The 12,538-nt window shown below is 54.6% G+C and overlaps 1 protein-coding gene across 5 annotated transcripts in view; it reads left to right on the top strand.

Annotated features, from left to right (window-relative positions):
* Nucleotides 1–12,538, top strand: part of SHISAL1 (shisa like 1) — an 81,529-nt gene that overhangs the window by 33,372 nt on the left and 35,619 nt on the right. For all 5 annotated transcript variants that reach the window (XM_059937129.1, XM_059937127.1, XM_059937126.1 and 2 more), the window contains exon 4: nucleotides 10,142–10,459. In XM_059937129.1, the coding sequence (XP_059793112.1) occupies nucleotides 10,142–10,459 (318 nt within the window). The remainder of the gene's footprint in view (nucleotides 1–10,141; nucleotides 10,460–12,538) is intronic.

Here is a 12,538-nt window from a genome sequence, read left to right as displayed (position 1 = left end):
ATCCACTGATTTCTCTTACTATGAGTGAAACTGAGCATATTTCACATGTTTGAGAGTCACTTGTATTTCTTTTACTGTGAGCTAACTGTTTATGTCCTCTGCCATTTCCTATTGAATTTTTGGCCTTTTTCTTAATTATTCACAGGAACTCTTTACCTATGAAGGAAATAGGATGCATTGCAGATATTTTCTCAGTGTGTCTTTGAATTTGTGATGCTTTTTTCCTCATGCTTAATTTTTAATTGTTATGTAATCAAATTGTACCCATTTTTTTTCTTTTATGTCTGGTGGGGTTTGTATCACACAGAGAAAGACTTTCCCAACTCTGAGATTGTTAAAAACCCCCTCGTGTTGTCTTTTACTTCTTTTATGTTTTAATTTTTTGCCTTCAAATCTTTGATCTGTCAGGAATTTATTTGGATGTAAGATTTTTTAAAAATTTGGATGTAAGTAGTCTATTTGGATGTAAAGTAGGAATCCAAATTTATTTTTTTCCCAAATGGGTAGACAGTTATCCTAACAGCAATCATTGAATTGTCCATCTTTTCCTCACTGATGCGAGATGCAAACTTATTGTATACTATAGTATACTAAATTTGAGTATCTGGGTAGATTGTGATGGCTTTCATTGGTCTATTTATACATTTGCTAATACCTCATTGTGTTAACTACTGTTGCTTTTGATGTGTTTTAATGTCTTCTTAGTCTATTCCCCCAGGTCTTTTGTCATACGAACTTCAGAATTGGCTTTTGTAGTCTCCCTGTCAAAAAAAAAAAAATCTAGTTAGTATTTTTTACTGAGATTATGTTAAATTCATAGATTAATTCAAGGAGAATGGACTTTTCATGACATTGAATATTCCTATCCAAGAATACAATGTGTCTTTCCGTTTGTTCACATTTTCTCTTATAATGTTTTGGAGTTTTCTTCATATAGATATTGCACGTATCTTTTGTGTTTATTCATATTTATTTCTTTTCAAGCTGCTATTTTATAATGGGGTTTTTCTTCTACTATATCTTCTAACCCAGGGGTCCCCAACCCCCAGGCCACGGATCAGTACCGGTCCACAGCCTGTTAGGAACTGGGTCGCACAGCAGGGGGTGAGCAGCAGGTGAGCGAGCGAAGCTTCATCTGCCGCTCCCCATCACTTCCCATCGCTCACATTACCGCCTGAACTATCCCCCCACCCAGTCCATGGGAAAATTTTCTTCCACGAAACCGGTCCCTGGTGCCAAAAAGGTTGGGGACCACTGTTCTAACCAACTGTTGTTTAAATGATAAAACCTAATGATTTCTAAATACGTATTTTTTTACTCAGCCACCTTACTGAAATTTCTTATCTTTGTAATACTTTTTTCAGCTGATTCTCTTAGGTGTCCGATTAAGCCATTTGCAAACAATGATCATCTCATCTCCTTCTTTTCAATTTTTGTGCCTCACTTCTTTTTCTTGTCCAATCGTGTTGGCTAGTACCTCTAAAACCATCTTTAAAATTGTCAGGCAATCTTGTCTTCTTCCTGACTTTAATGGGGATGCTTCAGATATTTTCCCAGTAAGCCTGAAGCTGACTCTTGGGGTAGATATATTTTTTTCATGGTAAGGAAAAATCCACTTGGAAGGAGTGTTTGTTGAGTGACTGTTGAAGAGATTAGTGGCACCACTGGGAGTGGTGGGGTGGGGGTCTGAGCCTCCATCTCTCTGTCTGATATTGGGGCTTGGATGTTTTGCCACCATGCCACGCTCACTTGGGGGAAGTTGCCTCTTCTCTTTGATCAGGCAGGAGATGCAAATCCCTTGACTATCGTCTGAATCTCTCCTCCTCCCACCAAGGCCAGCTCCCCAGCCTTCCTTCCTCAAATGCACGGGTGCTTCCCCTGAATATCTTGCCATCTGCTCAGACCTCAGAATAATTCTGTGTGAAGTAGTTCAGCAAGCCTTTTCTGTCACGAGGACTGGAATCAAGCCTGGAACTTGACCCAAGCCTTTTATAAGACCAAAGACTAATTCCCTGAGGGAGGAGGGTGGTGCCAGGACTGGGGTTAGGACCCTGAAGTGTTGTCGTTGCCAGCTGAAAGCCAGACAGAAGACAGAGGCTTGGCAAGACCGCCAGACTTCTCCAAGGCTCTGGCGACTGGTGTCTGGGATCCTCGTTTTGAAGCCCACAGGTTTCTGTGATCTGCACATTTACACAGGATTCACACGGAATTCTCCATCGTTTCGGCACAGTGGGCCCTGGCTGCAGATAATGAAGAGTTGGACCACAAAACAGAGCCGTTCCCTGGGGAGGCATGGACGCACTGAGGAAGTTTAGCTTGGCTTTTATTCTGGCACCTCGGCAAGCATTTATGGAGCTAGCGGCATGGGGCCGGCTCTGTGCTCAACCCTCTGAAGTCACTTAGCAGCCCACCCTTGGCCCCCGTTACACACAGGAAGGTGAGGCGTGGAGAGGTTGATAACTTGCCCGACTGAGGCAGCCAGTAGGGGTGGAGCTGAGAGCCAGCCTGGGTCCAGAGCTGCTTTAATAAATCTGGGACTTCCACCGATGGAGGGCCTAGAGCAGGGACCCCCACCGCAGCCCGGTGGACACCTGGGGCCTAATCCTCCTTTCTGGGGGCTGCTCTGCGCATTGTGAGACCCTGGCCACCATCCAGTAGACGCGGAGCACACCCCCTCCCCACCGATGGGCAGTGACAACCAACCGTGTCTCCTGACGCTGGCAAGCGTGGGGTGCGGGACTCTCCCGGCTGAGAGCACTGCTTTGGAGGGATCCCTCCTCGTTATTCTCCACCGAGCTTCCTGCCACCTCCCTTCCCACAGACGTGGACGGAGGCCCAGAGGAGCTGGGCTGGGCTCCTCACCCAGGCTGTTCTGCTCTCCTGGGCTTCACGAGGGAGGCGTGGTGCTTGGTGTCCTGCATCCGAAAGTGTTGAAGAAGGTGGGAGCCACACAGTCCAGAGGAATGAGCGTTTCCAGACAGAGTTCCCTGCAGCCTGAGTGTGAAATGCCAGGGGACCCATGGGGCGAGGCAGCGGGGACTGGCGGGATGGGATGGGGCCTCGTGGACTGGGGGGCAGAGGGGGAGGGGCTTGGGCTTCCTTTTGAGGGTGCTGAGGGGCCCCGAGAGCTTTAAGCTGGGCTTGTGCTCACGGATGGTGCATGGTACAAGGACCTAGGACACTGCAGAAATCATGAGGATGACCTGGGCAAGACCGGGGCCCCGTGGAGAGGAGAGGCTGGGGTCACCCAGGAGACAGCCAATCCAGAGCTCAGATAAGAAGCCCTGGAGGCCCCCGCTTAGCTGCCTGAGCTGGGGGATCTTGGGGAGAAGGCCTGAGCCCAGGGAGCTGGACCAGGGCCTTGCGTCCAGCCAGAGCTTGTGGCAGAGAGGGGACAACTGGAGGATGGGCCACTGGGTGTGGGAGGATAGGTTACTGAATGGGTTGGGACAGGCCTGCCTGGCCAAGAGGTCCTGAGTGCTCCGGCTGTGTGAGGGGAGCCAGGTAAAGTCCACCTCTGGGACCGTCCTGCCCTTTGGAGCTCTGACCCTTCTGGACAGGATGCCTTTGTTGTCTCATTAGTCCTCACAGCTACTCTGAGAGGAAGGAAGAAGGGGCTGGGCCCAGGCAGGTGAAGTCACCTGTTCCAGCCACAGTCAAGGCCAAGGGACACCAGGGCCCTTGTTCCGGCCAGTGGGCTCTGCCACCCCCAGGTGCATCTAGAAAGCCAGGACTTGTCTGATGCTGGGGAATGTGCCAGACCTCAGCCAAGAGGCCAGGTGTTCCAATATCCCAGAAGGTTAGCACCCACTGGCAGCCCATCTAGATGGACCAGCGCAGCTGTGACCCCCGTTGGGGCTTTATGAAGATGCATGGGGCCTGTCAACAGCAAGGGCTGCCTGACATTCGCCTGCCCTGCCAGTGAATCAGCTGGGAGGCGGGGCTGGTGGGCAGGGAAAAGGAGAGTGCTTCTGATGACTTATTTATCTGTGTTTCTCTGGAGGAACGGAATGGTCTGTTTTGGTTCTGGCTGCCTGGCAGAAAGGCGGACGGGGCTAGGGAAGCAACCTCGCCAAGCCTGTTGCCACAGCGAGATGCCACTTCTAGCCACTTGGGCGGAGTCCCTGGCGTTCAGGAGTGTACTGCACACCCTCCCATGCCAGGTTCCGGCTGGGACGCTAGCAGCAGGGACCCCCCAGGGCCCTGAACAAGCAGTGGCAGCATCTATCCAGGGCACAGGGTGGGACGGGGTATATGGGGTCAGCGGTCAGCTGTCTCTGGGGGCAGGGGACATCCCTCTGGCAGAGGGGTCATGTACTAGAGCCTTGTGCAGTGTGTGGGTGTCCCTTCACCAGGCAGATGGGCTGCCGGGGGTGGGAGCCTGGGGAAGGAATTCTCAGAAGACAGAAGGGTCTTCAAGGGCCTCAAAGTGGGACGTGATGGGTTGTCATTCTTCCCTCGGCCGCACTGAAACCTCTTTCCTCCAGTAGCTTTCCTTTGCCAGTACCCAGAGGTGCTCCAGCCACACCGAGAGCTGACACGTGGCAGTTGGCCAGGCCTGAGGACCTGAGAACCCCAGTAGCCTGGGTCTCCTCTACCTGGGCCCTGTCCTGCAGGCCTTACATCACCGTCAAACATGCTTCAAGCTCTGAATCCAGCTCCTGAGTTGGGTCGGAAGTTTCTGGATGTTCTTGTCAGTTGCTCAGCCCTATCAAGCCCTGTTAGGCGTAAAACATACCTACACACCGTCAGCCTTGTGATGCTGAAGAGGTTCTAGAATCCACGAGGTTTCCTAATCTGAATACACCCCTCCAAGCCAGGGGAAGGGACATATATGAACGTTTACGAGCATTTAGTGGAAGGCAAGGGGCCTTACTTGCCCTGACTCCTTTAATCCGAGTAGAGGTATTTATGAAGAAGGTCCCGCTGGCCTCCCTACACCAGGGCTGAGGCTCAGAGAAGGTGAGGACTTTCCTGTAGTCACAGAGCACACAAGTGGCACAGCAGGGTTTGGGACGGGTGTGTGGGTCATCTGGGCTCAGTTATGCTGAGATAAGGAGCAGCCCCAGAGTCCCTGGGACTCGAGACACAAAGGCTTATTTTTGACTCACACTCCAGGTCTTTCTTGGGTCACCTGGGGCTCTGGGCTGGGAGCATTCTGTGACCCGAGCTGATCAAGCAGTCCTCATCCAGAGCAGGATGTCCCCATGGCAGAGGGGAAAGAGTGATGCTGAAATTACAAGGTAACTCCTAAGCTTCCACTCAGAATCAGCCTGATACTTCTGCTGATGTTTTTTTGGCCAAAGCACATCACTTGGCCAAGGCTGTTACCAGCAGGGCCGGGCCCTGTAAGCAGGCCTGCAGGGAGAACAGTGAATATTTTGGTATTAGTGGATGCTACTCCATTAGCCCCAAGCCCATGCTCCTCCACGGCACTGGACAACCTCAATCCTGCTGTGTGACCTTGGGCAAGTCACTTTGCCTCTCTGGGCCTAGATCTATTGAGCATTCCCTCTGTGCCTTAATCACAGGAGCCAGCACTCACTGGGTCCTTTCTCCTTCAGGCCCGTGTTATCTCATTAAGCCTCATAATTGCACCACCAAGTAGGGCATATCGTTATCCCCATTTTACAGATGAGGAAAGTAAAGCTCGTTTTCCCCAGATCATGGAGAAAGAAGTTTGCCGAGCTGGGATTTGAATCCACACAGGCCTAATCTCTTGGGCCCAGAATTTAGTCACCAGGGTTATCAACTTGTCACACTGACTGACAGGCCTCCCCGTGAGCTGGTTCAGTTATTTTAGGTGAAGTCGACTGAGGGGCCATGAACCATCTCCCAGCCAGCCTGAGCCCAGCTGTGAGCTCTGCAGCTGATGTTCCTTTCTGACACGATGGCCTCAGGAACTCTGTCCTCCGTCCTCAACTGGGACTGCCCATGGGTGGCGATGGGACCTCCATCTGGCCTCCGCCGGCTGACATACCTGCTCCTGTTCCCAGAAGGTATTCAGTGACATTCCTCCATCAGAGAAGGTTTTGTTTACTGCTTGGGAAGCAGCAAAAGAGTCTGAATCATTAAATATTCCAAAAGATACTGAAAAATTGCTATCTGTGGCTTTGGCTGGCTTCACATCTTGCCCCATAAAACAGCCTCTATTTTCTCTTCTGCCCTTTATAAAACACCCACACACACACTCAACAAAGACCCCTGCATCTGGATGAAATTAATTTCCAGATTACATTTTTAAATTAGATTTAAAAAACCAGAATGCTTCCAGCCAGGCAACCATGGAGAGGGAAGGCAGGGAACTGCCTGGGGACGGCGTCCGTGGCCCAGGCTTCCCAGCCGGCTGCCACCTCCAGGGTGGCCTCCCTTGCAGGGCAGAGGGAGTCAGCAAACGTGGCACCTCCTGCGGGTGTGCCCCTCCCTTCTCTGAGCTGGGGGGGGGCGGGGTGTGGTGAGATCATGGCGGTGAGATCATGGGGGGTGCTACCACCCCCAAACCCCATGCCAGTTACAGCAAGCTGGCTGCAGAGGCCGGCGGGCTCAGCAGTGCCCATGCACACCACGATGATGACACACTGAGATGCAGGATGCTATTGGTGGGGAGGTTGGGACCTGTCCGCAATTCCTGGTAGAGGATGAGCCAGGACAAGTGGGCCAAGCAGATGTGGGGAATTCCTGCCCGGACATCTATCTTAGACTTGACCTTGGGATTTCCCCAAAATTCAGCACACTCTGAGGTCAGATAGACCTGCGTGTAAATCCCAATGCGGCCACTCCCCAGCTGTGTAGCCTCTGGCCACTGACTTTGCCTCTCCTGGCCCCATTTCCTCATCTGTAAATTAGGGATACTGGCTCCTAACTCACAGTATTGTTGCAAAGATTCGGAAACACAAGGCACGGGCACGTTGTGATTCCTAGTATCACTATTAACTACTAGAGAATACGCATAGAGAAGGTAAAGTCTAGTGAAGAAGTTATTACTATCAAGGCTGCCACTGACACCAGCTCGCTATAAGCACTCAATATATATTAGCTTAAGGAACATTGAAAGCAGTCCCAGGCCGAGCATTGAACTCTGACCCTGGCCCCAAGGAGCTCTGATCTCGAGGTGCAGACAGTCCTACAAGACAGCAAAAACAACACAGTGTGTTCTGGGAAGCCCGGTGGCTTTGGGAGCCCAGGGGAGGGATTGGACTTAACACAGGACATCAGGGAAGGCTTCCTGGAGGAGGTGATAGCTGCACTCAGACATGGGGGCGGGGCCAGCTGCCTGCACAGGAGGTAGGGAGCAAGTTCCAGGCAGGGGAGCAGCATAGGCAAAAGCCTGGAGGCGGCCTTTCTGCCCAGAAAACACAGGTGGCGCCTGCCTTAGGCGGTATGGTGCAGCGGTTAGGAGTGTGTGCTGTGGAGCTGGATTACTGGGTTCAAATCCTGGCTCTGCCACTTAATGGCTGTGAGCTCTTAGACAGTCTCTTAATTCCTCTGAGCCTCAGTTTCCATCTCTGGGATGGGGGATGATGGCAGTAATGCTTCCTTCCATGTGTGTTTTGAGTGTCGTCGGATGAGCTAAGACGTGTAAAGCATTTAGAACAATGCCCACCGGCTGCTGCTTTGGTTGCTGTTATTATTTCTTAGTCCTGATGGTTTAGGCCCAGCCGTGTCCAGCTCCCACCCCCAGCTGGCGTCGTGGACTCCCTCTCTCAGTGTGGCAGCATCTGCAAACAGCTGCCCCTGCTTCTCCCTCCCCACCCTCTCCCTCAGCGCCCGCAGCTGCCGCCATGGGAACCACCAAGGAAAAGCCTGATGCTTAGAGCAACTCTGGGGGGCAACAGAGGAGGCTGGAGAGGGGGTGCTGGGGAAAGCAGGGGTGCCAGGCCCTCCTCCCCTGTCCACGTAGACTCCCGCCTCGGCGTGCCAGACAGGGCTGCTGGCCTCTGTTCCCTGGCAGGCATTCACACCTAGATATCTCCAAGTGAAGCTAGCTTCCCCTTGAAATGAGGCAGCTCAGGGGGCTGGGCGGGGGGGGGGGGCCTGGCAGGCAGTCATTCACACCTTGGTATGAACAAGCCCCTGGGACGGCCGCGGGCCTCATGGAGGTGGTGGCTGGAGATGAAGCTGCAGAGGGATCCAAGGTGCCGTGATGCGGAATTGTTGGGTCACTCATTCCTCAAGCAGATACTGAGTCCTAAGCACCTGCCAGCGCGTGCCTGCTCGCGGGACACACAGAACCTCCCCTCGGGGAGCCCCCAGCCAGTGTGGGGAAGGAAGGCGTTCCGGGCAGAGGGCACGTGTGGGCGAAAGTCAGCCTCCCCAGCCTGGGCCCAGCCCTGGTAGGGGGCTGGAGGACCCAGAGGGGAGCGGCGCCCATCTCACTGCAGAGGCCAAGGCCGAGCAGGGGTGAACCCAGCTGGGAAGATCCAGAGTCTGGAAACCGAGACCGGGAGGGGCTTCACATCATCTCCTCCAGACCCAGAGACGCACGGGCACCCTCCCACGCCACACAGCAAAGTGAGGCCAAGGAGAAACCAGAGCCAGGGCCTCCTGGCTCCACACCCGTGCCCCCCGGCTTCAGACAGCATCCAGAGGGACCTTGTGAGGGGACCCAGGACACCGAGGGGCCTGTCTGCTGAGAGCCAGGGCGGGTCCCCCCCAGGGGGCAGCGAGGCTGGACACTGGCTTTGCCTCCTCTTTGCCACCCGCCAGCTCACACCCACCTGAACAGATGCCCGCAGCAGGGAGCAGGTGGAGGCGGCATTTGAGTGACTAATAAATCGGTCCCTTAAACAACCGCAGTCCCGGGCGAGCACCGTTTGGAGCTCCGCTGGTCCAGCTGCAGTGGTGAGGCCAGGAAATGGCCCTCCCCAGGAGAGACTCAGACCCTGGCCTGAGCGGGAGGATATGCCCAGACCCTGCCAGCATGGCCCTGGATGGTGGGGGGAGGGTTTGAGGGGCACTCAGGCCAGAGGAAGGGCCCAGCAGTTTCCAAGAGGCAGTGGGAGTCAGGCTGGGGAGGAAGGAGGGGGTGGGGGGACAGAAAGCGGTGGCCGGGCAGAAGACATAGCCTGTGCAAAGGCCCAGTGACCCAGTGAGCTCCTCGGGGGGCAGCCAGCTTCCCTTCACTAAGGGCCATTTGCAGCTCAAAACCACCCCCATCATCTCTGCTTCTGGGGGGCAGATTGGCCCTCAGCGTGGAAATGTTGGGTGAAGGAATAAAAGAACCGATGTCAGGGGGCCCGGAGACCCCCCAGCCGTGCAGTCTGGGGGTGCCTGGTGGAGAGGACTGTCGGGGAGCGGCCTGAGGGTGGGTGTGAAAGGCACGTGGCTGGTGGTGCAGATGCACCCGTGTCTGGTTCGTGGGGTGTGGGGAGGGCAGCTGAGCGGATGCCCTGATTCCCGGGCTTCCGAGAGAGGGAGCGCGATGGAGCAGGCTGGAAGGGAGCGGCCCCAGGGGGCAGATGCCCTGGCTGAGTCCCACGCAGAACTTGGGGGTGTGAGGCGGCCCAGTGTGGATGCCGAGGGGCGGGAACTTGGGTCAGTTTGTCCTAAGACGACAGACTTCCTGCATTTGCCCTGGATCCAGAAAGATGGGGAGGAGCTGGCAGGGGAGGGGAGGAGATGACGAGGGATGCCAAGAGAGCCTCCTAGGTGGCTGGAGTAGCATAAGCCAAGGCCAGGAGGGTGGGCAAGCGGGAGGTACCCGCGGGAGACAGCTGGCAGGTCTGGGCGTAGCGCCCATGTCGGGGGGCGGGGCAGGAGGGTGAAAGTAGGGGCCACCACAACGCAAGAGCCCCAGATGCCCAGCGGAAAATTTCTTCCAGAGGGCCTAACAGTGTGAGGCCCCCTGGGCTCCCGGCCCAAGGACTTGGGGCCTTGGAGGGGATGCTGGAGGGACAGGCCCAGGGCAGTGGATTCCAGGCATCTGGGAGGGGGCAAACAGGGCGGGTGGGGGAGAGGAAAGTGGGGAGTGGGCATGAGAAGAGGGAGCTAAGATCCCCTGCCCCCCAGAGGGGTTCACCTTCCTCTCTGAGACCCCGAAGTAGCCTCTGTGCCACGTTTCCCAATCAACCCCCCTGATTAACTCCAGCCCCGGCGGGGTGGCTGTCCCGGCCTCTCTCAGCCTCTCTCCGTCTTCCCGCAGCAACTACACCGCCTTGTTGGGAGTGTGGATCTATGGCTTCTTCGTGCTGATGCTGCTGGTCCTGGATCTTTTGTATTACTCGGCAATGAACTACGACATTTGCAAGGTTTACCTGGCACGGTGGGGCATCCATGGACGGTGGATGAAACAGGACCCCAGGCGGTGGGGGAACCCTGCGCGGGCACCCCGGCCAGGGCAGCCGGCGCTGCAGTCCCAGCCTCCGCCGGGTCCCCTGCCGCAAGCCCCCCAGGCCGCACACACGCTGCAGAGAGAGAGCCACAGCCCGCCGCTGATGAGCTTCCAGGGTTCGTCTGCCTGGTGAGTGGCTGCGATCTCTTGTCTTTGATGAGCTTGGAAAATACCAGATCATTATTGCTGCTGTGATTGGCTTGTCAATTACCGGATGATTTGCTTATCTTATTTGCCAAGAAAGATGTGAAGTGGCTCATGGTAACAACGCGTGCCTGAACAGAAAAGCCGAAATGAAAGGTTGAAACAGAGCTTAGAAACAAAGCTTGCAAGTTTATTTTGCTTAGATTCTGGTGTGAGAGCTGTTGCCACTGAGCATGAAGTGGAGTTGTGAGTTTCCTAGCTGCCAAGGCAAAAAGGGAAATTGGATGGCTTCCCAAGTTTTCACAGTCTGGTCAAAGGAAGCAAGTCGATCTGTCAGGGGCTGAGGGAGAAACTTTTTTTGGCATGAAATTTGAAAATAAGCATATTTATTACTGGGCTCCATCGTGCATATATGTTGAGTCACAGAAAGGCATCTGAGGGCAATGCAGGCAGGCTGCTCAGTGATGGCTCAGGGGAAGGGAAGGAAGCCGGTCAAGGAGGTGGGATCTCGGCTGGCCTTAAAGGGTGGCTACCCCAGCAGAGCCTGGTTACCCTGCCCCAGGGGCGAGTTCATGATTTCCTGGAAATGGACAGACTGCCACTCTCATGTCTGTCCATCTCCAGTCTGGTGGGAGGCAGAGAATAACCTAAGCTGGGGGTCCCTGGGCGGTGCAGAGCTGGAGGGAGAGAGGAGGGGTCTGTGCACTTTGGAGCAGGAACCCACTGTGTGGCTGGCCAGCACCAAGAACAGGCATCAGCCCCTGGCAGGAGCCAGGCTGCGTGCAGATGCTCAAGGCCAGGGCTCGGGTGTAGGGTTCAGCTGCTCTGCAGGGGCTGAGCCGCAGCCATGGGCACACAGGGCACGGGGCACATCTTCCCAGGACATCACAATACTGAGCCCAGCCTGCAAGATCCAGGTGCAGAAACCTACAACACAGTGATCCCTGCCAAGCCATGAATTTTGCAAGCAGCCCAACCCAGGTTCAAGTGCCAGCTCTGCCAGTTACCAGCTCTGTAACTTCAGGCAAGCTCCTTCACCCTGTTAACCTTCCAATCCTTGTGAAGCAGGGGAGAGTAAGAACGCACCCCCCCCCCCCCGCCATCCTGAGGATCAAACAAAATGCACGGCACATAGTAGGTGCTCAGTTAACCATTGCTGCTTCCTTGCTGGAGATGCAACCAAGCTAGTTCATGATCATTTAAGTAGCTAACAGATAGTGACCTTTTCCATCATGAATGACTTAAATAATTAATAAGATACACTTAAATCAGCTGTGCTTACTGATCTAATAACTGCCCCATCTGTCATGCAGGAGGCAAAGACACAGCCTTGCTCAGCTCAGCGGGACAAATGTGGACTGAGCGGGTCCTCTGGGCGGGGCCCCCGAGCCAGGCTCCTGGTGGTGTGGAGGTGATGGGTGGAGGAGAGGCTGCTCTTCACCTTGAGGAGGGGGGAGGGGACACACAAGCCCACCCAAAGCTACAGACCATGAAACAGCTGTTGGCTCCGCCCCAAAGGTGTGGTCTCCTGAAATGTGGGTCTCGCACAGCAGACACACCCGGGGTGTTTGTCAAAATAAATTCCTGGGTCTCAGCCAGAGCCTCCTAACCAGGAATCTCTGGGGGTGATGCCTGTAGGCGCTACAGTTTGAGAACCACTGGAAAACTTCATTACCAGGAGCCAAGTGTTTCGAGAGCTGAGACTCTACCATGTAAACGAAGGTGCCCCCCACCCCCTGCCATGTTCTTGACAAGACATGTGATGTGAGCCAGCCCTTAGGGGCTGTTGCCGTCCTGCCTGCAGAACCCGGGGTGGTTTGCTTGCACGGAGAGGGACCACACTGGTCCATTTCTGAGTCGCTGCGTCTGGCCCTAACAGATCTCATTCTCCCTTGCTGTTAACCCTTGCCTGTCTCTGAGGTCTCCCCCTTTCCATATTGCACACATTGTGCACCTACTGTGTACCAGGCCCTGTGCTGTGTGATCCAGATGGGGTTCAAGGACATCAGCTATGGAGAGGAAAGAGCATGCAAGCCTGTTGGGATTGCTCGTAAAGTCTGGGTT

This window comes from Balaenoptera ricei, chromosome 10, assembly GCF_028023285.1.
Source record: "Balaenoptera ricei isolate mBalRic1 chromosome 10, mBalRic1.hap2, whole genome shotgun sequence".
In the NCBI taxonomy this organism is placed as follows: domain Eukaryota; kingdom Metazoa; phylum Chordata; class Mammalia; order Artiodactyla; family Balaenopteridae; genus Balaenoptera; species Balaenoptera ricei.
This window is presented reverse-complemented; position numbering and strand designations above follow the sequence as displayed.